This window comes from Exophiala dermatitidis (assembly GCF_000230625.1).
Source record: "Exophiala dermatitidis NIH/UT8656 unplaced genomic scaffold supercont1.3, whole genome shotgun sequence".
NCBI lineage: Eukaryota > Fungi > Ascomycota > Eurotiomycetes > Chaetothyriales > Herpotrichiellaceae > Exophiala > Exophiala dermatitidis.
In genome coordinates, this window is record NW_008751648.1 from 1,491,613 (window position 1) to 1,511,569 (window position 19,957).

Sequence of the window (19,957 nt, forward strand, 5' to 3'; positions counted from 1 at the left end):
CTGAGGCTGGGGTTTTGTCGGGAGCATACCTCTCCTCCGACGTGCGATACTAGTAGGAGGGTAAGCAGAAAGAGACATCTTCCAGATGAGAGCTGAATGCCACTCATGCACGAGCTGTTCCTTGAGCAACCAATCCCAAGCCAATGCCACCAAGAACACTACTGGTATCGATTGGATCTTGAGCACGAGGTGGTCATTACTTCTTGCCAGAGACAAGTCCCTAATCTCTATCATTGAGTGATTGCTAGTACGTTAGGGTAGAAGAGCATGTAGGAAGAGTTTCAGAGAAATTAAGGTAGTTGCCTCATGTCTCTCATTTTTCCGTCCTCATCTTTGCTATTTGTCTAGCCAATGTATGCTATCTTGAATAACAGCACAATACCGAGTTCTGCCATCTCAGCACAAGGTCTGGTTGGACACACGACCGTGGAAAAGTACCCGGCTGACGTCCACAGCCAAAGGTGCAAAGACTAGCAAACGGCATGCGTCTTGCCGTGTTTCCCTTGGAGCGAATGCTTCTCGTTTTTGTAATGGGGGATATTATCCGGCAATTTGCTGCCTCTTCGCGTATGTTTCTGGACATGCCTGGAATGAGCGGTCAGCATCAGTCTTTATGTCAGATTGCCAGTGGGAATACTTACGCTTGGTAACGTTCAAGGGTTTTGCGATCCATCTCCCCAAGCACTTGCAGAGCCATCTTGATGTCTGCGACTAGGGCATCGCAACGCGCCTTGCTGAAATCCTCACGGACGACAACACGCATCAGTTTGAGGCCCTCGCTATGTGGTGCCATGGTGTAGGCCGGGACAACCCAACCGCGTTCGCGGAGCTGATGAGCAATGGCGAATTCATCAAACAACTGATCATTGTCCGAATCCAGCCTGAAAGCAACCACGGGCAGCGATCTCCCGCCGCCGGGGGACATGATGATGAATCCCAAGGCACGAAGCTGTGCTGCCAAGTAGTCCGACGTGCGAGTCAGGTTGAGCATGATGCTCCGGTACCCACGTTTGCCCAGCCGAATCATTTGATAGTATTGCCCAATAACGTGACTAGCGCCTTTGCTGAAGTTGAGTGTGAACGAAGCTTGATCGGCTCCCAGGTAGTTGATGTTGAAGACAAGCTCCTTGGGTAGAAACTCTGGCGATCTCCAAACAACCCAACCGACGCCTGGATATACCAGACCGTACTTGTGGCCGGATACATTGATACTGACAACCTTCTCAAGTCTGAAGTCCCAGACGAGACCCGGATTTACAAAAGGAGCCACAAACCCTCCAGATGCAGCATCCACATGAATGGGGCAGTCAATGTCCCTTTCCACAAGCAAGTCATTGATCATTTGCACATCTTCATACTCGCCAGTGTAGGTCAGTCCGAGAATAGCGCAGATACCGATGGTATTCTCGTCAATGAGATTGACGGCTTCTTCGGGATCGATGACGTAGCGGTCCTCGGTGCAGTAGACGTACTTCTCTTCGACGTCGAAGTAGCGTGCAGCCTTTTCCCAGCAGACCTGGACGGCGCTGTTCATGATTATGTTGGGTTTGGTGGCATCCTTACCCTCGGCTTTGCGCTTGTTGGCCCATCTCTTTTTCATCGCAAGAACAGCCAGCATGATCGCCTCACTCGAACCAATGGTAGAGGTGCCCATGGCATTTTGCCCGTCGTCACTTTCAGGCGCGTTGTACAGCCGGGCGATCATATTAACACAGCGGTTCTGGATTTCGGCCGATTGTGGGTATTCCTCATAGTCGATGAAGTTCTTGGAGAAGGCTTCGGTCATGAGTTTCTCGGCCTCATCTTCCTGGTTCACATCTTTAGCTTGGGTTGACGGAATGCAATAGGATTAGAAAACGAACCATGAATGTGGTGACAAAGCTGGCAAGACTACGGCACATTGTCAGTAAGTTTTCATATCTTGACTGGTTCCAACCCACTTTAGCATTGGGTTGCCGTCCAGACTCAGCTCGTCCTTGATCATGCGGTACGCAATCTCCTTTGGCATTTCTCTCTCGGGCATCTCATGTGAAGGGAGATCTTGGGCTGCGAAACGCGAGCCGTAAACGGAGGTGGAGAATTCATCCTCGCCGGGCGGTTCAAGGGAGATGTGCTCAAGACCGGGGACAATGGATGCTCGACGTTTGGGTGCGTCGAAGTCAGAGCCCTTATGAGGGTCGGGCTTAACGGTGGCCAGGTGCACCATCTTGGAGAGCCAAGTCAGATGAAAAGGGCGGATGCTGAGAAGAAAGCTGCAACAGGAGGTGGCAGGAGGTCAAGGGAGGGAAATATATGGGCAGCGAGTGTCTCAGAACAATATGAGGGTGGTAGAGATGGCGGTCAGAGAAGGGCAAGGGAGTCCAGGTGGAGGAGGCTGCGTTGCGTCTCTGGGGGTTAATAGCAGGGAAAACGGCTACAGTGACAACATGACGATGAGGCGCGTACAGTAACAGCTGCCACGGCCCATTCCTGGCGGCGCAAGCTCCGTTCCAGTTGACTACTAGGACACCGAGGCAGGATTGCCCTCCCGAAAAGTGACGAAGCAGGATTCGAGGACAGCCGACTTCTACGGGCGCATTGGTCTTGTCAATTGGTAATAGTGACTTGATGATGATGATGGACAAACAACGGGAGCGTGTATTTTCGCAACGTGTCAGTACGTGTAGTGCTGCACTGCATGACGGTTCAAGTTTGGCGGGGAATGTTTAGCAGCCAACAGCTGAGGCACCCTAATAAAACACTGCCGGGATGCGCAGCCGGGTTCGAATCTCAGCGCCCGTGCCGCCCCAAACGCCCAGTTCTGGCTCCCCCTGCGCTCCAGTTTTCTGGCCATCTTCAGCCACCAAACATCAGTTTGAGTTCTCTCTGTCAAATGTCATCCGGCCCCTCGCCCACGGCCTCCAAAGAGCTTGTCATTGCTTGGTTCTCTGATCCCGCTTTGTTTCTTGCTCCGAGCCAACACCCACAGCGCCTACTCCACTCCTTCCCGGGCAAAACTCTACCAGGGACGGTTCTGCAAGGATACCCCGGGTACAGAGATCTCCCTTAGGTACACTACCTACAGGTAGGTAGCTAGTACAGGAGCTTCCGAAAAGAATAATCCTGTGCGGGGGCTGGAATTTCAGGCCCGACGATGTTACTTCTACCGCTTCTTGGACAAGAAAAAGAAAAGCAGTCCTCCTCGTCTCCTTTGGTTGCGTACTCGGCTTCTTTACCCTGTCTGAAAGCTACAGGACAACTCAAGAGCCAGTGGCTCTGCTGCTGCCAAAAGTACACGCCTTGTGTTAAGCGGCTGGGCGGCCACAGACAGCCAGAGCCTGTGGCACCTTGAACCACCCGGTCAAGGCCTTGCTGTACTTTGGAAGAGCGATGAGCAATGCTCTCTACATACCTAGGTAGCTATCGAGACTTCGACCTTCATGCTAGTGTCGAGGTCCCAATGGTACCTTTCGTTATTGATGCTTCTGAAACTCCGCCAGCTGTCAGGTGGAACGACTGACGAGCACGAGCAGAGGGGTTCACCTTGCTGAAGGCCTCCGCAAGCAGCAGCCTGTGATAACAGGCTCTTCATGTCTTTTCCACGATCTGATCAGTATCAGATTCTCTGCGGTGGCTAGCGCAGGACGCTGACTGTGCGGTTTCGACGGCATGGGACAGTGGGCAAAGCGAGGTATCGAAATATTGACTCGTCACAAGCACACCGGGAGCCGTGTGGCACATGTGAGCTGCAAATCGCCACTACCCACACATACTGGTGGTCCATGGTTCTGAGACCGGTGACTTAATGTCAAGTTCTTTGGTCATCCAATGGTCCGAATTTACAGCGAATGCCCAGAGACTGCGGTGTCAGCAACCCGTGGATAGCCAACTTCTTGAGCGGTTATCTTCTCGTGGCAGCCTTTGTGCAGCAGCCTTGAGACGAAACCGGGTGCTGTGCGCAAAAGTCAGCGAAACTCAGATGGGACCTCCCCACGGTCAGCATCTTCACACGTTGCATTGACTTGCTCTGTGTCACTAATGGCCTTTCTGAGCCCGTTAAGCCTGTACTGGCCTTCGGCTCATGACTATGAGACCCCAGAATTGGCTTGAAGAAGTGTTGATGACTGCAGCGCTCTGACGACCGGCATGCTGCAGTAGCCCTTGACTGGATTATCACTGCAACAGCCGCAGAGTTTGGCGGTTTTTGCCTCGATAGGTCATTTTCGACTGAAGGATAGCAGCCTTCTTGCTTCGCGCCATGTGTATGACTTTGTCTGTCATGGAAGGTCAGGAAAGACTGAGCTTCCCTCGCATAGCCTTGTGGTATGCAGCTTGTTACGGCATTGAGCGGATTATGCCTCCCTCGGAACAGTCTCCTCAACGATTGTCCGCCTTGTTGATGATTCTTTAGAGTCTTGGCCTCAACAGGAGGTTTCGGACGGCCACACCCCTGGTTCTCATAGCAGCTTCTTGTTTGGCTGAAATTCCCTCGGGTAGGATGCTGTTTGCTTGAATGACTCGTTGGCCTTTGCTGTGCAGCATTGGCAACACAGGCTTGATCCAATTATCCGAACATCACACGCATCTTTGTGTCACAGTAAGAGTCCAGCAGAATTTTCCGAAAGGCGACCAACAGTCGAAGGTTTGCAAAATGTCCGAGGTCCTAATAGTGCACTGCGTATGGCTTTTGGGAGGATGTGCGCTGGTGAGTTGCCTGTTTCCTCTACTATATCAACCTGTTTTAATGCTCCTGCCACTCACTTTCCTTTTGTTTCATTCAAACCGCTGCATCTTTGAACTCGAATAAGGACGTGGAGGACCAACCTTGAAGAGCGGCGCGAAAGAGTGTCTTGACCGCCATGAGTCAAACATCACGACCGATTGCAATGCTATCGCTGGGTACGTCCGGAAATGCGTTCGTTATGGGGTCAATTGCCCCAGATCATCTAGCACCTTAATTCAGCAGACGTGCGGTTCGCACCCTACGTCTGCTGCGTGATTGTCCCCCTTGCCTACCGAGCAGCTGCCGTAAATTTGGTCACAAAGTGCTTGTGCGTTGCGATGCAGGGATGATTTTCTGCACTTCTAGCCGCAGAGTCAACACGCATCCACAACCTCGAGCTTCAGCTAATCAGTCTTAGATGGAGGGGGTGTCCGCGGTCTTTCCTCGCTGTTAATACTGCGGTGCTTACTCGTCTTCGTCACACAAGAACTTGTCCGACGAGGGGTCTTATCAGACACCCACCCTACATTAAATCCACAAGACATTTTCGACGCTGCTGTCGGGACAAGCACCGGCGGTCTGATTGTGCTGATGTTGGTCAACTTGGACATGACCTTGGACGAGTGTATACAGCAGTATAAGGTCCTCTCAGGGGAGATTTTCTCGAAGTATCGGTCGGTTCTGAGAAGGGCATTCGGCTCAAATCTGTCAAAATTCTCCGGCAAGAGACTCCAAGGGGCAGTGGAAAAGCTCTTGATATCGAGGGGCCATCCCCTCGACTTGAAGTTGCGAAGTGACGTCCAACGCAACCAAATGCATGGGTAGGTTTTACCCTTTTTGTCCTGGGCTTTGAAACTGTGACTGACTGTTTGAAGCACTGTGCTTTGCCATGAAAGGCTACGGGCACACCAGATGTTCCTCTGCACCCATGAGTGTACCGGCCCGTATCGGCGACATACACTCGACTTTGATCTCGAGTTGCGGCATGCTGCCCGAGCCACATCAGCAGCGCCGTCATATTTCGAGCCGATGATAATCCAGGGGAGGTCGCTTGTGGATGGAGGCTACGGGGATACCAATAATCCATCTTGGGCAGCCAAGATTCATTATCATCAAAGCCACGGTCTTCCAGCTCGCCATCCACTGGTTCTGATCAACATCGGAACGGGAACGTTGCCAGAAGGCTACGACGAAGTCCGACTCCGGAAACGCCCCTGGTGGACAAGGCTACTACCAAATAGTTTGGTTGAGGCACTGGGTCTGCTCTCGGATCTTGTAAAGATGGCTACAGAGTCGGAATACCGTGCATCGGATCTGGCCTACATTTCCGCACTTGCTCCAGAGAAGTTATTTTTTCAGAGGTTCAGCGCCGACACGGGAATGCACAATATTCGACTGGACAAGTGGCAGGCAGCGACAGACTCGTATGGCCCCAGTGAAATCGAGATCAAGACCGAAGCTTATCTTGCCAAATCCGAGGTACAAATGCGACTGAAGGTTACAGCCAACAAGCTGGCAGATGTGTATATCGGACGAAACAGCGAGCCCAAAATCAGTCTTCCACTCCCACTTCCACTCCATTTTCCCTTGGGCCCCGAGCCCCCATGCTTCAACCAAGCGACTGCAGCCCCTGAAATGTTGACGCCATCACTCGGTGTTGAGCGGCTTTCAACTCTCAACTTGGAGTCTAGGTCGAAGCCTCTACCCACCTTATCCGCTCCAGCGACTCCTGATGCCCTACCAAATTCGGCAGTGTTTCCGCGCATCTTGGTCAAAACCGAGAACGTTTTTACTGTGGAGGGTCAGTTGCTCAATGTCCCAGCAGCCAGGGCGAAACGTTCGTTCACGCGGTGAGAATATCACATAGCTCGCGCGACTATTGAACTGATGGGGCCTGTCTGATACATTGGGGAAATCAACTACGCTACACAGGGGTTGCATGGCGTTTAGCGGCTCTGCCAGGTGGCTCGATCATGATATTTGTTCCTAATGAGGTGGTTGAACAGTGGCAGCATACAGGATTTGTTCTAATGCTTTCAATCAATTGAGTCCCTTGTAGATGACAGTATGCTAGAAGAAGGTACCATCTCCACGACGGATTGAAAAGGGTATTGAGTAAACCTGGTAATTACGACTGGTAGTATCGCAAGGCTCTTTCGATTTCAAGCGAACGAGGCTGCACTCCGGGTCGGAAAATAGAGGCTCCGCAGTGGGTTTCTTCCCCACAAACCACTTGAACAAATTCAGACCCGAGACTTCTGGCTGTCTCCTCAAGACTTCTTCGCTGTCTACAATCTTGCAGTAGTGCCTTTCTGCGACTCGCCCACTGGCATCAGGTGATATATTGCGTGGCGCTATTGAGGTAGGCAATAACGACGAGTAACGACTACTAGGATAAGGAATGCAATGTGCCCGAGTCTTCGCTGCGGCCTCCGCTAAACCCATCGCGCAAATGCTCAAATGCTCAGTCGTCCAAGTCGCCGGAAGCCCTGTCTGGTCCAGCCTCGGACCTCTCTCCGAGGTGCACGACTTTCCCCAGCCTCTCCCACCGCGTCCGGGGAATTAAAGTCTGGGATGATCTTCGCCAGAACTCTCTTCCACACCTCGCGTCTGCGGGGAAACGAGCTCGACTACCTTAGGTACCCAATAAGACGCGAACAGATTGGACCTCGAGACTCCTCTTTTCTCACCGCCAGGGCGCCTCAGTCAAGCTTGCTCCCGTTGCCCTCCACCAGCTCCTCATCCATGATGCTTAGGGTGGCCTTGAAGCTCAAGAGATGGATCAGTGCTCTACACTGTCAGTGGCTACCTTCGCCTGGACTCGAGTCCTAAGCCTTCTACTTGTGGGGTCGACCGTATTGCATGCCCAGGTTGGCAACAAAACATGTGCCTGAAAATCGAGGCGAGGTACCGCATAATGAGACGAAAGAACAAATCAGCTTGGTCTACTGGTCTCGCTACTGGCACATTCGACGCTTATCATTAGCCTTGAACCCCGTATGTTTGCTGGTCCCAGATGTGTTCGGCCTGGAGGGCGGCCCAAGGCACCGCTGAAGTTACCGGAGGAGGTAAGGCATTACTTTTGTGTCCGACGCCCACCGGGGACATCAGTTCTCGGCAGTTGACTGGCCGCTGTTGTTGGCTGGTATATGACATGGATCAAAAGCACGAGGACTAGCTCCATTGTCCACGAGTCCCACATCCATGGCGTCCTCATAGTATGCAGCGGGGATCGGATGACCCAAGTATGGACTGGTAAATAAAGAGCTGGTTACGGCCAGCTGCGGAGCTGGGGCAAGTCCTATCCTTTTTGTCCTCTGTTTGACATAACTACTGTGCTAAAACAGACTCTAAGCGGCTTTGAAGCAAAATGGCGTCCGCAAACCAGTACACCACGTCTGATCCAGACATTGTAGAAGAGAAGCCGAACTTGAGCCATACAATGTCTGCCGGAGCCATTTCCATCACTCCGGAAATGTTCGAAAAGGTATGTAAAGGGGTGTTCATCAACAAGACATAATGTCTGTATTATTCGATGTGGAACTCACGGGGAATGCTGTTTCTAGCTCTACCTCACTCCCAAAGTCCCTCATGTCGGCGACAACATCAAGCGATTCGCCAATCCGACTCCAATGGGCTTCGTTGGGTAAGCTCTGTCAGAACCAAAACGGAGACAACATCGCTAAGACGAATAACTGTCCAGCTTTGTCATTTCCACCATGACATTCGCGATAATCATGATGGGCTGGGGTGGCGCCGAAGGCCTGTCGCCTGTCGTGTAAGTTTCGAGAGAATGCGAAAAAGAACCCCCAATATTCCTTCCATCTCTTCTCCGTCGGTCTCACTGACCAAAATTGTGCGCGTACCCACAGCGGCATCTTCTTCTTCGTCGGCCCTCTTCTCCTTGTCTTGACCACCATCTTCGAGTGGATCATGGGAAACTTCTTCTCCATGATGGTGTGTGGTCTGTTCTCGGTGTTCTGGCTCAGCTTCGGGATGCTGCAACTGCCCACGCTCGGCCTGGCAGCGCCCTACTCGGCGAGCGGCACCGACGCTGTCTCAGGCGCCGCGACCAAGGAGTTCAACGCCGTTGTGGCCCTCTACCTGATCGTCTGGGGGTTCGCATTGTTCACCTTTTTCATCTTCACCCTCAAGACCAATATCGTCCTCACGCTCATCTTCCTCTTCGTCACCATGGCCTGTTGGGTCCTGAGCGGAGCCTATTGGAAGGTGAGCAAGGGTGACTATGCCAAGGCCCACACTTTGCAGGTGGTGAGTTTGTCCCCCTTTTAATTCGCCTTTGCTCTGGCTGCAGTGACCTCTTCTCACTATTCCTCCCTGTGCCTGGGAGGATAAGAAGGTTCCACTCTGCTTGGCAGGCATGCATGTCGCAACAAAGCAATGACCGGGCCTTGGCTAATGGTTCCGAATTGGTGTCCTAGACTGGCGGCGCGCTTCTCTTCATCGTCGGCTGTCTTGGCTGGTACATGACGTTCGTCATGATGGCAGCCGAGGTGCGTATGGCCATAACCCTGCCAGTGGGTGACCTCAGCCATTTCTGGCCAAAGACAGACATTGAAATGGGCCGCGCGGAAAAGCAGGCTTGAAGCTCTTTCAAATGCGACATATCGTGAATTGCCGTTGCTTGATAGGACAAGTCCACGCAGATGAGCTGTCGTTGATCTTGCTGTTCGCTTCTACACCTCCGAGCTCGTTTACTAGCTTGCGGAACATGTTGGAAGAGGTCACCGAACGTGGTCTGGTCGGACCTTGGCGGATGCTTCAGGTTGTTTCGCCTTTCAGGTCGAAGCGCCCTTTGGACTAGGCAGAGTATGGAGGCACGTACTAGTAATGAACAGGGTTGACTCGGCCGTATTGGTCCTTTGTAATTGGTGTCATCGCTTGACGTTCTTTTGTAACTCTAGCGAAACCCTTCAAATTATAAAACGAGCCTGTTGACTGCCCACCAAATGAATCTCAAAATACCAAACGCAACAGCCACCGTCTCCTCCTGTGCTATTGCATGAGACACGAGAGTGTGGGCCAAAATTCCGATAATGAAACCTGCCATCCGTCAAACTGCATTACCATCTAGAACCATGGTTCGACAAAGCCAAGATTGAGTTGGTCACTCTTCCACCTCGAGGCGTTCGCATTCATTATGCAGACTTCCACTTTTGTCATTTGATCTCCCATAAACGTGGTAAACGATTCATAACAGTCAACTGTGAGTGCTGCCGAGATCAAGCAACGGCCCTGGAAACGGTTGCCACGATCACCTCTCCATCGCAGCTCTTGCATTCAGCCTGGGCCGAGTCGCACTCATAGTTGTTGGTGCCAGGATATGTCAGGTTCAGGTCTGCGAACTTTGTAAGGACATTGTAAGGTGCTTGACCGACACTATAAGCAGGTGGGTCAGAAGGATGTGCTTGCATTCCGGCACCAACAACATTCCCCAAACAGCAGAGAACTCAACAAAAGCCGGTGAGCTTGACAAAAACGTACCTGTTGTCAATATACGTGTGTGATAACTCCAGTGAAAGATTCTGAACACCACCCCAGGAGGTTACCAGCACGGCAAAGGTTGTGTTGTCACAGGTATTTCCCGACGTGACTGGGGGATTCAAACCCACGGCCCATTGGACACAGCAGTGTGTCGAGCCGATGTCAGGCGTGTCCTGGTCGCAGAAGTCGACTGCTCATTCAGTGTTAGCTTGTGTCGCAGGAGAACCTGGTTTCAGCTTTTGTGTTCAAGGGACGGGGAGGGGCCGGATGGCACAGGGTAGGCCTTACACTCGACGTATGTACTTTCCGTGGACTTTGGATCTGCTTGGAATGGAGAGGAGACGACGAGATTGGTCAGTTCGAAGTTGCCGGAGAAGGCTGCCACCATCGAGACAAGAAAGCAGGCGGCAGCCGTTAAAAGAGCGAATGGAGGAGGCATTTTGATGATGCTTGATATGCTCTCAGAGGGACTTTGTGAATTGGGTCAAGTGGTGGCAAGAGGAAACAAGTTTGATCCCGAGATGGTTTGTGAGCAGGACTATATGGAGAAGATGAAGTGAAGAGTTCTTGCGGTGGAGGAAGTATCGATGATGCTTGAGATGTTAGGAAGGAGGAACAGGGCAACGACAGGAAGGAGGGCTTTTAAAACATATCTGCAGTCTCTCTCCTTCATCTGCATTGCTCACCGTAGTCCGTTTGTTGGCCTCTTTGAGCAATCTGAGAAAGATGCTTTGGGGCCGACAAACATTGGATCGTAAAACTGTGACGTTGGACAAACATAGAAGAAAAACGTGCAACCCTTGGCCAAGACGGCATGGCATGCTGGGTGCTTCGACACCGCATATTGGCCTCTATCGAAAGATTGTCCTTCCAGAATACTACGGTCCGAAAGTTGCGACTGAGACACCGCATGAGCGGGTTAGTTGGGATCCGGCAGAAATCTGGGATATTCGTTGCCCAAATGGACACGGAGAAAACGCCCAGGCGGACGCCCAGTGGCCGCGTGTGTACCCCTTGCATGCATGAATACGCATTACAACACCAGCCTTCCATTTCCATTTGTACGGCACGCTCTCTTATGGAGCGGATGATGTTGGGGATGGTTCAACGTCCCCATTCTTCGGAACATTCGAGAGAAGTGCTAGAAATAGTTGTGGGTTACACAAGTGAAGCAGGCCGGAAGAGAGGATACAGTTGAGCTGAGACCAATATTGGGGCTTGTATTCTGATGCCGACTGCAGATAGATACCACTGCTGTTGCGGGCTCAGAGTTGCATACGGTGGGAGGACCACGGAGGTGGATAGAAAAGAGGTTGCTTTCAACGAGACGGTCGATGGCGTTGTGCCATCGCAGGAGCAGGGTCAGTCAGTGGCAGGCTGATGTCGTAGTGGGCTGCATCGGCCTCTACAGCCACGCCTTGTATGGTGGCATGGCATTGGAAGAAAATGACCGTGTGTAGCTGAGCGGATTGTGGGAAGACAGAACATCGACACAGTGACAGCCGCCAGAGGTCAGTCCCAAGCTCGGCATGCCGCCTGACAGTGGGCGCAGTATCTTGTGTGTAACCATGCCAACGGCTGAAGCTGCGTAGTCAAGGTGCTCTGAGACATCGGACACGGCGCTGCCCACGGAATTGGCGAGCACGTCGGCCGGAGTGTAAGGCACGAGGGCTCAGATTTTGAGACCGCAGGTGTATATGGAATGGTGGTTGAAAGCCAGGCCGCAGTGGTCACGGTGACCTCGGAAGTCAGGAAGACTCTGCATGCAAGCCATACATACACACTGGTGCCCTCTTCCATGTCCCACAGCTTCCTCCCATCAAGGACTTCCCGTCGCACAGCATGGACACCGTAGAAGGGGAGAGAAAAAGTTCATCCAAACAGAGGGGCGCGCCACTAACAGAACAGACAAACGGAAACAAACAGTCCAATAAAACTTTTCAAGTTATGCCACGCGTTTTTGCTCAAAAGCCTACTGGCCGCTGACCTGTCAAGTATTTGTGTTATTGTTGCAACAACCGGGAAATCCCAGCCATGCAGGTTGCTCTTTTTCGATCCACTGTGGACGTTACAGCAGTATCCGGGAGCCCTTTGCAAACCATCCCCAACCACCGCCAGCGCCACCACAACATGACAGCAAATCGTTTAACCCTTCTTCTTGCTGACACCGACAGTGCGACCTCTTCTGCCAGTGGTCTTGGTGTGTTGACCTCGGACACGGAGACCCCAGTAGTGTCGGAGACCACGGTGGGCTCGGATCTTCTTGAGACGTTCCAAATCCTCACGCAGCTTGCTCTCCATGCTGTTGGCCAACACTTGGGTGTTCTTGCCGTCGACAATATCGCGCTGTCTGTTGAGGAACCATTCCGGGATCTTGTACTGAGTAGGGTTCTGGATGATGGTGACAATTCGCTCGAGCTCTTCGGTGGTAATTTCACCAGCACTAATAACGTCCCCAAAAGTTAGTCGTCGTCTCCTACAGTTGTAGGCCTTTCAATTCCGCCTCCACGTACCGCTTGTTCAAGTCGACATCGGCCTTCTTGCAGACCAGGTTGGAGTAACGACGGCCGACACCCTTGATGCGGGTCAAGGCGTACATGATCTTCTGCTTGCCATCGACGTTGGTGTTGAGAAGACGAAGAATATATTGGACTGTGGTGTTGATGTTAGTACCGCGTCGCTACTGGCGAAGATAGGAGTGCTTCATACAGTTCGACTTCTCTCCGCTGACGAGAGCTGTTGAAAGAAAAAGTTAGCGATTAATGCTCGATTCCAACGCAGGCGCAACGCAACGCATTCTCGAGTGAGCGTGCCGCTCGTTCGAGGTTGCGGAGAGTCCGATGCTCAACATGAAACAGGGCGAACGTACACATGATGGGCAACTGTCTCTCCTTGACGGTCTTGTTGAAGATTGAGGATGGTGCAAACCAACTTTCTTCAAGTCGTGCAGTTGTGGAATCCTCGATGTAGGGAGGGTTTCGGGCGCAGGAATTGTGGGCTTGGCAGAATATTCCGCACTAGTCCAAAAGTGCTTTAGCGGGGTCAATATGTGAGAACGCAACTCACGTGCCCAAGTCTTATCGCATTATCGGCCGCTAGTGTCACATATAGTACTACTAGTAGTGAGGTCAGGCGGTCCGAGTCGCCCCCAGCCCCCAGGCCGATGTCGTCTACCAAGCAACCAGGCTGCTTCGTTACGAGTCGCAGTTCGAGGACCATATCATCCTCCTAAGTTCAACCATCTCATCCCTCTGTTTATCTCTTTCGTCTCTCCATCTCTCATCCCATCTCGTCCCCTAATCTTCTACTCGTCTGTTCGACCAGTTGTGTGCCAGCTTGACGCTCACTTGACTGCTCGCCCGTTCATCACTTGGGCAACAAACGTCATCGATATTCGCTGCTGCCTTGACTGGTCACGTAGACGAACGTCGAATCGATCCTATTCAGTTCCTCACGAACTTCCATCATGAAGGCCTTTACCGCTGCCCTCCTGGCGGGGGTTGCTTCGGCCGCCGTTGCTCCCCAGCAACAACCTCTTCAATTCCCTAAGTCATTTCCTGTCGAGGCCAAGAATATCCTTGATAAGCAGCTGCACGAAATGAAGGACGCCCTTAAGGGGCTTACCGCGGAGGCTGCAGCCGTCTGGGACGAAGTTGCCTCTCTTTATCCGGAGGATATGAGCCGGGCCAGCTTCTTCTCGACCCCGAAGAAGCATACCCGCCGACCTGATCATGAGTGGGACCACATTGTCCGCGGGGCGGATATCCAGAAGGTGTGGGTAGAGAATGCCGATGGCGAGAAAGAGCGTCACATCGAAGGCAAGCTCGACACGTATGATCTGCGTGTCAAGGCTGTGGACCCCAGCTCTCTTGGTGTCGATCCTGGCGTGAAGCAATACTCGGGATACCTAGATGACAATGAGAACGACAAACACTTGTTCTACTGGTTCTTTGAGTCGAGGAACGACCCCAAAAATGATCCGGTCGTCTTGTGGCTCAATGGTGGCCCTGGGTGTTCGTCCTTGACCGGCCTCTTCCTGGAATTGGGACCTGCTCGCATCAACGAGAAGTTGGAGCTTGTGCCGAATCCCTACTCCTGGAACGACAATGCAAGCGTTATCTTCCTTGATCAGCCAGTCAACGTCGGATATTCTTACTCGAGCTCCAGCGTTTCGAACACAGTGGCAGCTGGCAAGGATGTTTATGCTTTGTTGACCCTGTTTTTCGAACAGTTCCCCGAGTACGCCAAACAAGATTTCCATATTGCCGGAGAGTCCTACGCTGGACACTATATCCCCGTGTTTGCGACCGAAATTCTATCACACAAGAAGAACAATATCAACCTCAAATCAGTTCTGATTGGCAATGGGCTTACAGATGGGTACACTCAGTATGCGTACTACCGACCAATGGCCTGCGGTGACGGAGGATGGCCTGCAGTGCTTGACGAGCAGTCCTGCCAGGCAATGGACAATGCCTTGCCTCGTTGCCAATCTCTGATTAAGAGCTGCTACGATAGCGAGAGCGTGTGGTCATGTGTTCCCGCCAGCATCTACTGCAACAATGCGTTGTTGGCACCGTATCAACGTACTGGCCAGAACGTGTACGATGTGCGCGGCAAGTGCAAGGACAGCAGCAACCTCTGCTACCCCGAGCTTGGCTGGATCAGCAAGTGGCTCAACCAGAAGTCTGTGATGAAGGCCTTGGGTGTGGAGGTGGATAGCTATGACTCGTGCAACTTCGACATCAACCGGAACTTTTTGTTCCAGGGCGACTGGATGCAGCCGTTCCATCGATTGGTGCCTGGACTTATTGAGAAGTTGCCCGTTTTGATCTACGCTGGCGATGCCGACTTCATCTGCAACTGGCTGGGCAACAAGGCGTGGACGGAGGCGCTTGAATATCCTGACCACAAGAAGTTTGCTGCGGCCGACATGAAAGATTTGCGCATGGATGGCAGCAAAAATGGGCGGAAGATTGGAGAAGTCAAGTCCCATGGCAACTTCACCTACATGAGAATCCACGCAGGTGGACACATGGTCCCTCTGGACCAACCCGAGGCCAGCTTGGAGTTCTTCAACAGATGGCTGGCGAAGGAGTGGTTCTAGATGCGGGTGATTCAACTTGGTGACTGACTATGTTGGCGGATAAGAGGGAGCATTTTCTGGTACTTCTTTGCTACTGCATTGCAATTGCGCGGGACAACCCATGGACAGACTCAAAATTGCGGGACGGCCGGGTCCGGCTGTGTAAAGAGGGTCCACGGCGGTTCTGTACTCATTATCACAGTCGGTGCATCCAGATCTAGGATATCCGAGTCCAACTCGTATGGGCCCTTCTACAATATGGCTTTCGGTTCTTTTTTTTCTCGTTTGTTCGTTCGTTGTAGCCTTTGCCGGCGTAGTCCTGCACTCGTAACGTGCCTCGATCATGTCTTTATGGTGAGCCTCTTCTGTCGTCACACCCCGTCGAAGCGCCGGCTTTACGTGCCTCTGCATGCAAGATAAAATCCCTGTCGGCAACCAGGCTATTCTTAGGAAAACGTCGATTGGACGACGTGTCAGTGCCATCACACCAATCACCAGCCTGTTAAGCGCCCAGTCGAGCGATGGCGTGTTCGTGTGAATGTGATCCTGGTCAGGCCTTTGGACGGCTTCTGCTCTCTCGTTCTCCTTCTCTTGCTGGGTTGTGCTGGTCCATTCCCTCTGCTACGCGCCCGGCTCATCCATCCCTCCTTGTAGGTGGCTTTGACTGGCCCGTCCGGCCCATCCATCCTCGTGCTCAGCTGCATGATGGCTTACAGCTCGCTCCATCTGACCAACCTGCTTCAAAGCAGTCGTTCTGGCCGCCAGAGCCTGCAGCAGCACCAGTCATGGGCCACTCCACCTCAAAGGTTTGTACTGGACACCCTACGTTACTCGTATCTAAATATTGCCATCCCCCAGCCTGCCGCTGCGCTTGATCTCTTTTCCTCCCTTCACACAAGCAAGTCTTGTTAATTTTGGTTGTGCGGTTGCAAAGAGCTATTCTTGTAAGAAGAAAAATCAGAGATTCTTTTTCTGTTTCAGAACTACCTAATTCGTCTGCAAGAATCGTGTCTGGTACACTATTCTTGGTTCAATTCTCGACTGCAAGACAGTCCCACGTGCGTCCAGCTGATTGAACAGTCTTTCTGCCTTGCATATCAGTCTACTCTGTCAGTGAGTCAGTCAGTCAGTCCTCGACGACAACAACGACAAGAAGCGCGGTTACTCAGAGCTGGGCTCGATCTTGCCGCCTTTCGGAGACGCCACTGTCGACGACATTGACTCCGAGATTGCCGCCAGTCTCTGCAGACATTCACGCTTCGTGAACTGGATCAGAGAAGAAGAAGCAGTCATTCTATTCTTCAAATCCTCAGTCAACACACACCACCGTTGCTGGCCAACGGTGTTTTTCTTCTTTCCACCGGACAGAACTAATAGCTCTTTTGCCTTGCCAAATATATCACACCGCACATTCCAGCCTTGCTGTGCCGCGCCAACATACATATCGCAATATCTGCCCTACTATTTCGGGCATACACTACACACTCACTATTGTACCTGTCGATACCCATTTCAGCCTGTCTTTCAGACCCGGTCCTGGTCGATCGAGTCCCGAGTCTTTTCCAAGCAAGCGGAGAAGCCTGACAGCACCTGCACTGCTCCTGGCGAGTAGCGTTGTTGAACACCCTGCCGAGCTACTGTCGAATCTACTGCACCCTCGAGCTGTGCCGCACGACCTTGCAGCAATAGCCTCCCCTTCGGGTACAGTTAGCCTCATATCCGAGAGGCCGGAAGCACGTCAAGACGCCACCATAGCGCAACTCAGCATTCGGTCGTCAGTCTCACCAGTCATCGTCGCCGTGCTTCCATTATTGGAAGCCCTCAACATTCCTGCTATTACTACTTTAGCTCGTTGCTCTTCTTCGCCTTCAGCCTCAAACACACACTCGTGCCTCAATATTGTTGTGGTCGTCCTGTCCCCACAGGTTGCCGGTCAATCTAAGCTCCTACCCAGATCCAGCACAAGCACCTTTCTCAATCCTTCCTAGATACAATCTGTCATCGATTTTCTCCTTGACGTATCTGTCGAGGAAGCTCTGCCCGTCCGAGATCTCGCCCTTCACCCGGCCGGTGATCGATCCTTCCATCCCAGTACAGCATCGACGACCAAGCATCGTATAGCATTGCACGTCCCGTCTGGCATTTTGTGTCTTTTTAGTCTGGAACACTCGGTTCTCACCAGGCCCTTTACCTGCATATAATATCGGCATCCAGCTTTGCGCATTAGCCTCCAGCATCAGCATCAGCATCAGCCTCGGTATCGGCAACGTTAATATCTCATCGAATTTTAATACCGTTTTCGACTTTACGCTTCTTTCAGCTCTTCAGCATTTTCGACGAACTGCAACGCACTATCACGAACCACACGAGTCTCAACGGCATAGCATACCCTACGATCTGTACGCACCCTGCCCCCTCCCCCCTCCCCCCCCCCTTTTTCCCCTTTGAGTGCCTCAACTGATACTTATCGTTTCAGTTATTGTCTAATTTGACGCCCAACAATATCTCGACAAAAGAACAAAAAAAGGAGTCGAACAGAAATGTCATCACCAGCAGTCCAGCTTTCATTCACCCTTCGCACCTCGCCCAACGTCCGCACCGTCCACCTCCTCGGATCCTGGGATAACTACAAGTCACAACTTCCTTTGTCCTTGGTCAAGGACAGCACGGCAAAGCCCGGATCCTGGAAGGGCACTTTCCGCTTCCAAGGGGCCAACGCCCTCAAGCTCGGCTCGCGGTACTGGTACTATTACATCGTCGACGGCTATCATGTCTCCCACGACCCGGCCAAAGAATTTGTCACCGAAAAGACCACGGGTCGCAAACTTAATGTGGTCGATGTCCCAGCCGGAAATGGGAACCGAGACAAGGCTGCGGCAACAGCTACCAGGACAACAGCCCAAAGGCCGTCAGTGAACACCAGCGCGGCCATCACATCCGCTCAGCAACACTACGGCAGCCGCCACAGCCGCGAGATTCCTCAGGGACGGGCCCTCAGCCCCGGCAAGATCCAGCATCCGAAGCCCAGCAAACCTTATGCGTCACGCCAACTCCGCGAAGCCGACTACGAGCACTCGCCTGTGGACGACCTCGAGGAGCGGTTTGCAGGCTACCGCATCAGCAGCGGCACTTCATCCAGCTCATCACCGTCCGAACTTTCAGACGACAGCTCATCGAGCGGGACGGCGTTTTCGCGCTCCTCCCCGTCGACCATGTCCAGCGTGAGTGATCGTAGCTGTCGCTGTGAGAGGTATGGCGTGACCCGGTCCGGACAGCGCGTCAAACTCGACTGTGGCGGCAAGCGCTGCGGCGGCTGGAGCTCCAGCTCTTCCGAGTGCGGTTCCTCTACCGGTAGTGATGAGGAGTCGAGTGGCGACGAGCGTGCCCGTCGTGCTCGCATGCACAAAGAGGCTGCAAGAGGCCACGCTGCTCCCTCGTCGGGCAAGAGTCGTCCAACTGGCGGAGACGACCGACGAAGGACTGTCGTGGTAGAGCGGAGAAGGAGGTAGACTGTCAGCGGAGTTGTGTGTGAAATTCAAACTCGAGCAAACACCTGGATTGGGTGGTGAGTAAGATGAGGACGCCAAACACGAAAAAGAAAACCAAGAAAAAATAACCCCAAATGTGGCATTGACGGTAAAGAAGAGGCATGGAGCGTCCGTGTCTCTTGACTCCTGTCCTCCATGAAGACAAGTCTCATTCCCGGCGTTGGCATGAAACAGCGTCGCTCCTCGTCACCGTCACATTGCCACCGAGTCCCATCCACACCAGCCTCTCCAGTCAAGAAACGGCACCTGTGCAATCCTGGGGTCTCCTAGCTAGTGAAAGGACCCAAGGGACTCTTGAAGGAGTCGGGGAAAGTAAGGGGTTGAAAGTCGAGCGCGTCCATCCGTCTGTCCTCCTGTCCTTCTATCCTTCCGGATGCCTTGCTGCATGAACAATGGATCCTCGTCACCTGTGTGAATGGACGAGGATAGCAGGCACTGGCACGGGACTGACTGTACGGGGGAGCAAGGACGTGCAGTCCTTGGATGGACGAGGAGAGGAAACGAGAGAGCAAGAGCTATGGCAGGTAGAGGACACAATCGAGTACCTACCTGCCTGGATACGAGAAGAGAAAGGAGATAAGAGATGGAACCGAGTCTCCCCGGTCAATGGATGGAAGGTAGTGGCACCCAATGCCCGGAGTGAAGAATGGTTGCTGGGCCTTTGAGGTTCAGGAGCCGGTGGGCTGAATTCCGTCTGCCCGTCTACCACCACCATCCGACACCGCCAAACGTCAATGATGTCCATGGAAGTCGACAAGGCACTGTGTTCATGTTCTGCGTTGACCTTCTGTTCTGTGCGGCGCTGTGCTCTGTTCAGTTCTGCTCAATGCGCCAGACAGAAGATCTAAGCACTAGCACTGTAGAACATTGAAAAAAGAAAATCAAATGTCCATGCTTGCATCAAATTTATACTATATCTTCGTACCATACCTACCTAAGTACAGTACCTCATTTTTTGCGTTGCATTGCGCGGTTCACGCCAGTCAACTCATCTATACCTTGTGTAGTGTATGGACGTGGAAAACGCTCGAAGGCAGAACACCTGCAGTCCGTATCGACAGTAAGGGAAGGTTGCGCCTGGATACAGTAGTACATTATTGACAGGGTAACCGTTAT

General features: G+C 52.5%; 7 protein-coding genes across 7 annotated transcripts; 4 read left to right on the forward strand and 3 right to left on the reverse strand.

Annotated features, from left to right (window-relative positions):
• Window positions 1-181: 181 nt before the first annotated feature.
• On the reverse strand, window positions 182-2,702 carry HMPREF1120_03537 (glutamate decarboxylase). Its single transcript, XM_009157612.1, has 4 exons — window positions 1,941-2,702; window positions 1,863-1,890; window positions 642-1,807; window positions 182-585 (listed from the first exon to the last, which is right to left on the reverse strand). The coding sequence occupies exons 1-4, from the start codon at window positions 2,204-2,206 to the stop codon at window positions 471-473; spliced, it is 1,575 nt and encodes a 524-aa protein (XP_009155860.1). The 5' UTR covers window positions 2,207-2,702; the 3' UTR covers window positions 182-470.
• Window positions 2,703-4,659: 1,957 nt separating this feature from the next.
• On the forward strand, window positions 4,660-6,556 carry HMPREF1120_03538 (uncharacterized protein; the record flags this gene model as incomplete). The annotated part of the gene is made up of 3 exons (XM_009157613.1): window positions 4,660-4,684; window positions 5,121-5,523; window positions 5,578-6,556. The coding sequence occupies 3 exons, from the start codon at window positions 4,660-4,662 to the stop codon at window positions 6,554-6,556; spliced, it is 1,407 nt and encodes a 468-aa protein (XP_009155861.1).
• A 1,516-nt stretch (window positions 6,557-8,072) lies between these two features.
• On the forward strand, window positions 8,073-9,309 carry HMPREF1120_03539 (uncharacterized protein; the record flags this gene model as incomplete). Its single annotated transcript, XM_009157614.1, has 5 exons — window positions 8,073-8,189; window positions 8,269-8,348; window positions 8,406-8,480; window positions 8,575-8,974; window positions 9,145-9,309. The coding sequence occupies 5 exons, from the start codon at window positions 8,073-8,075 to the stop codon at window positions 9,307-9,309; spliced, it is 837 nt and encodes a 278-aa protein (XP_009155862.1).
• Window positions 9,310-9,945: 636 nt separating this feature from the next.
• On the reverse strand, window positions 9,946-10,646 carry HMPREF1120_03540 (uncharacterized protein; the record flags this gene model as incomplete). Its single annotated transcript, XM_009157615.1, has 3 exons — window positions 9,946-10,102; window positions 10,208-10,397; window positions 10,496-10,646. 3 exons carry the CDS (start codon window positions 10,644-10,646, stop codon window positions 9,946-9,948), a joined length of 498 nt encoding a protein of 165 aa, XP_009155863.1.
• Window positions 10,647-12,352: 1,706 nt separating this feature from the next.
• Window positions 12,353-13,058, reverse strand: HMPREF1120_03541 (40S ribosomal protein S18; the record flags this gene model as incomplete). The annotated part of the gene is made up of 4 exons (XM_009157616.1): window positions 12,353-12,650; window positions 12,721-12,859; window positions 12,917-12,943; window positions 13,001-13,058. The coding sequence occupies 4 exons, from the start codon at window positions 13,056-13,058 to the stop codon at window positions 12,353-12,355; spliced, it is 522 nt and encodes a 173-aa protein (XP_009155864.1).
• A 288-nt stretch (window positions 13,059-13,346) lies between these two features.
• On the forward strand, window positions 13,347-15,565 carry HMPREF1120_03542 (carboxypeptidase C). The gene has a single exon (XM_009157617.1). The coding sequence runs from the start codon at window positions 13,674-13,676 to the stop codon at window positions 15,312-15,314; it is 1,641 nt and encodes a 546-aa protein (XP_009155865.1). The 5' UTR covers window positions 13,347-13,673; the 3' UTR covers window positions 15,315-15,565.
• Window positions 15,566-15,781: 216 nt separating this feature from the next.
• HMPREF1120_03543 (uncharacterized protein) lies at window positions 15,782-19,921 on the forward strand. Its single transcript, XM_009157618.1, has 2 exons — window positions 15,782-17,692; window positions 17,770-19,921. Exon 2 carries the CDS (start codon window positions 17,834-17,836, stop codon window positions 18,800-18,802), a length of 969 nt encoding a protein of 322 aa, XP_009155866.1. The 5' UTR covers window positions 15,782-17,692; window positions 17,770-17,833; the 3' UTR covers window positions 18,803-19,921.
• The last annotated feature ends 36 nt before the right edge of the window (window positions 19,922-19,957 follow it).

Excerpts from the sequence above, each read along its gene's own strand:
- HMPREF1120_03537 (XM_009157612.1), bottom strand. The coding sequence starts at position 2,206 with ATGGTGCACCTGGCCACCGTTAAGCCCGACCCTCATAAGGGCTCTGAC. Across the intron at positions 1,891-1,940 it reads GACGGCAACCCAATGCTAAA|TCTTGCCAGCTTTGTCACCA; the intron begins GTGGGTTGGAAC and ends AATGTGCCGTAG. Across the intron at positions 1,808-1,862 it reads GCTTTGTCACCACATTCATG|GAAGATGAGGCCGAGAAACT; the intron begins GTTCGTTTTCTA and ends GATGTGAACCAG.
- HMPREF1120_03542 (XM_009157617.1), top strand. The coding sequence starts at position 13,674 with ATGAAGGCCTTTACCGCTGCCCTCCTGGCGGGGGTTGCTTCGGCCGCC.
- HMPREF1120_03543 (XM_009157618.1), top strand. The coding sequence starts at position 17,834 with ATGTCATCACCAGCAGTCCAGCTTTCATTCACCCTTCGCACCTCGCCC.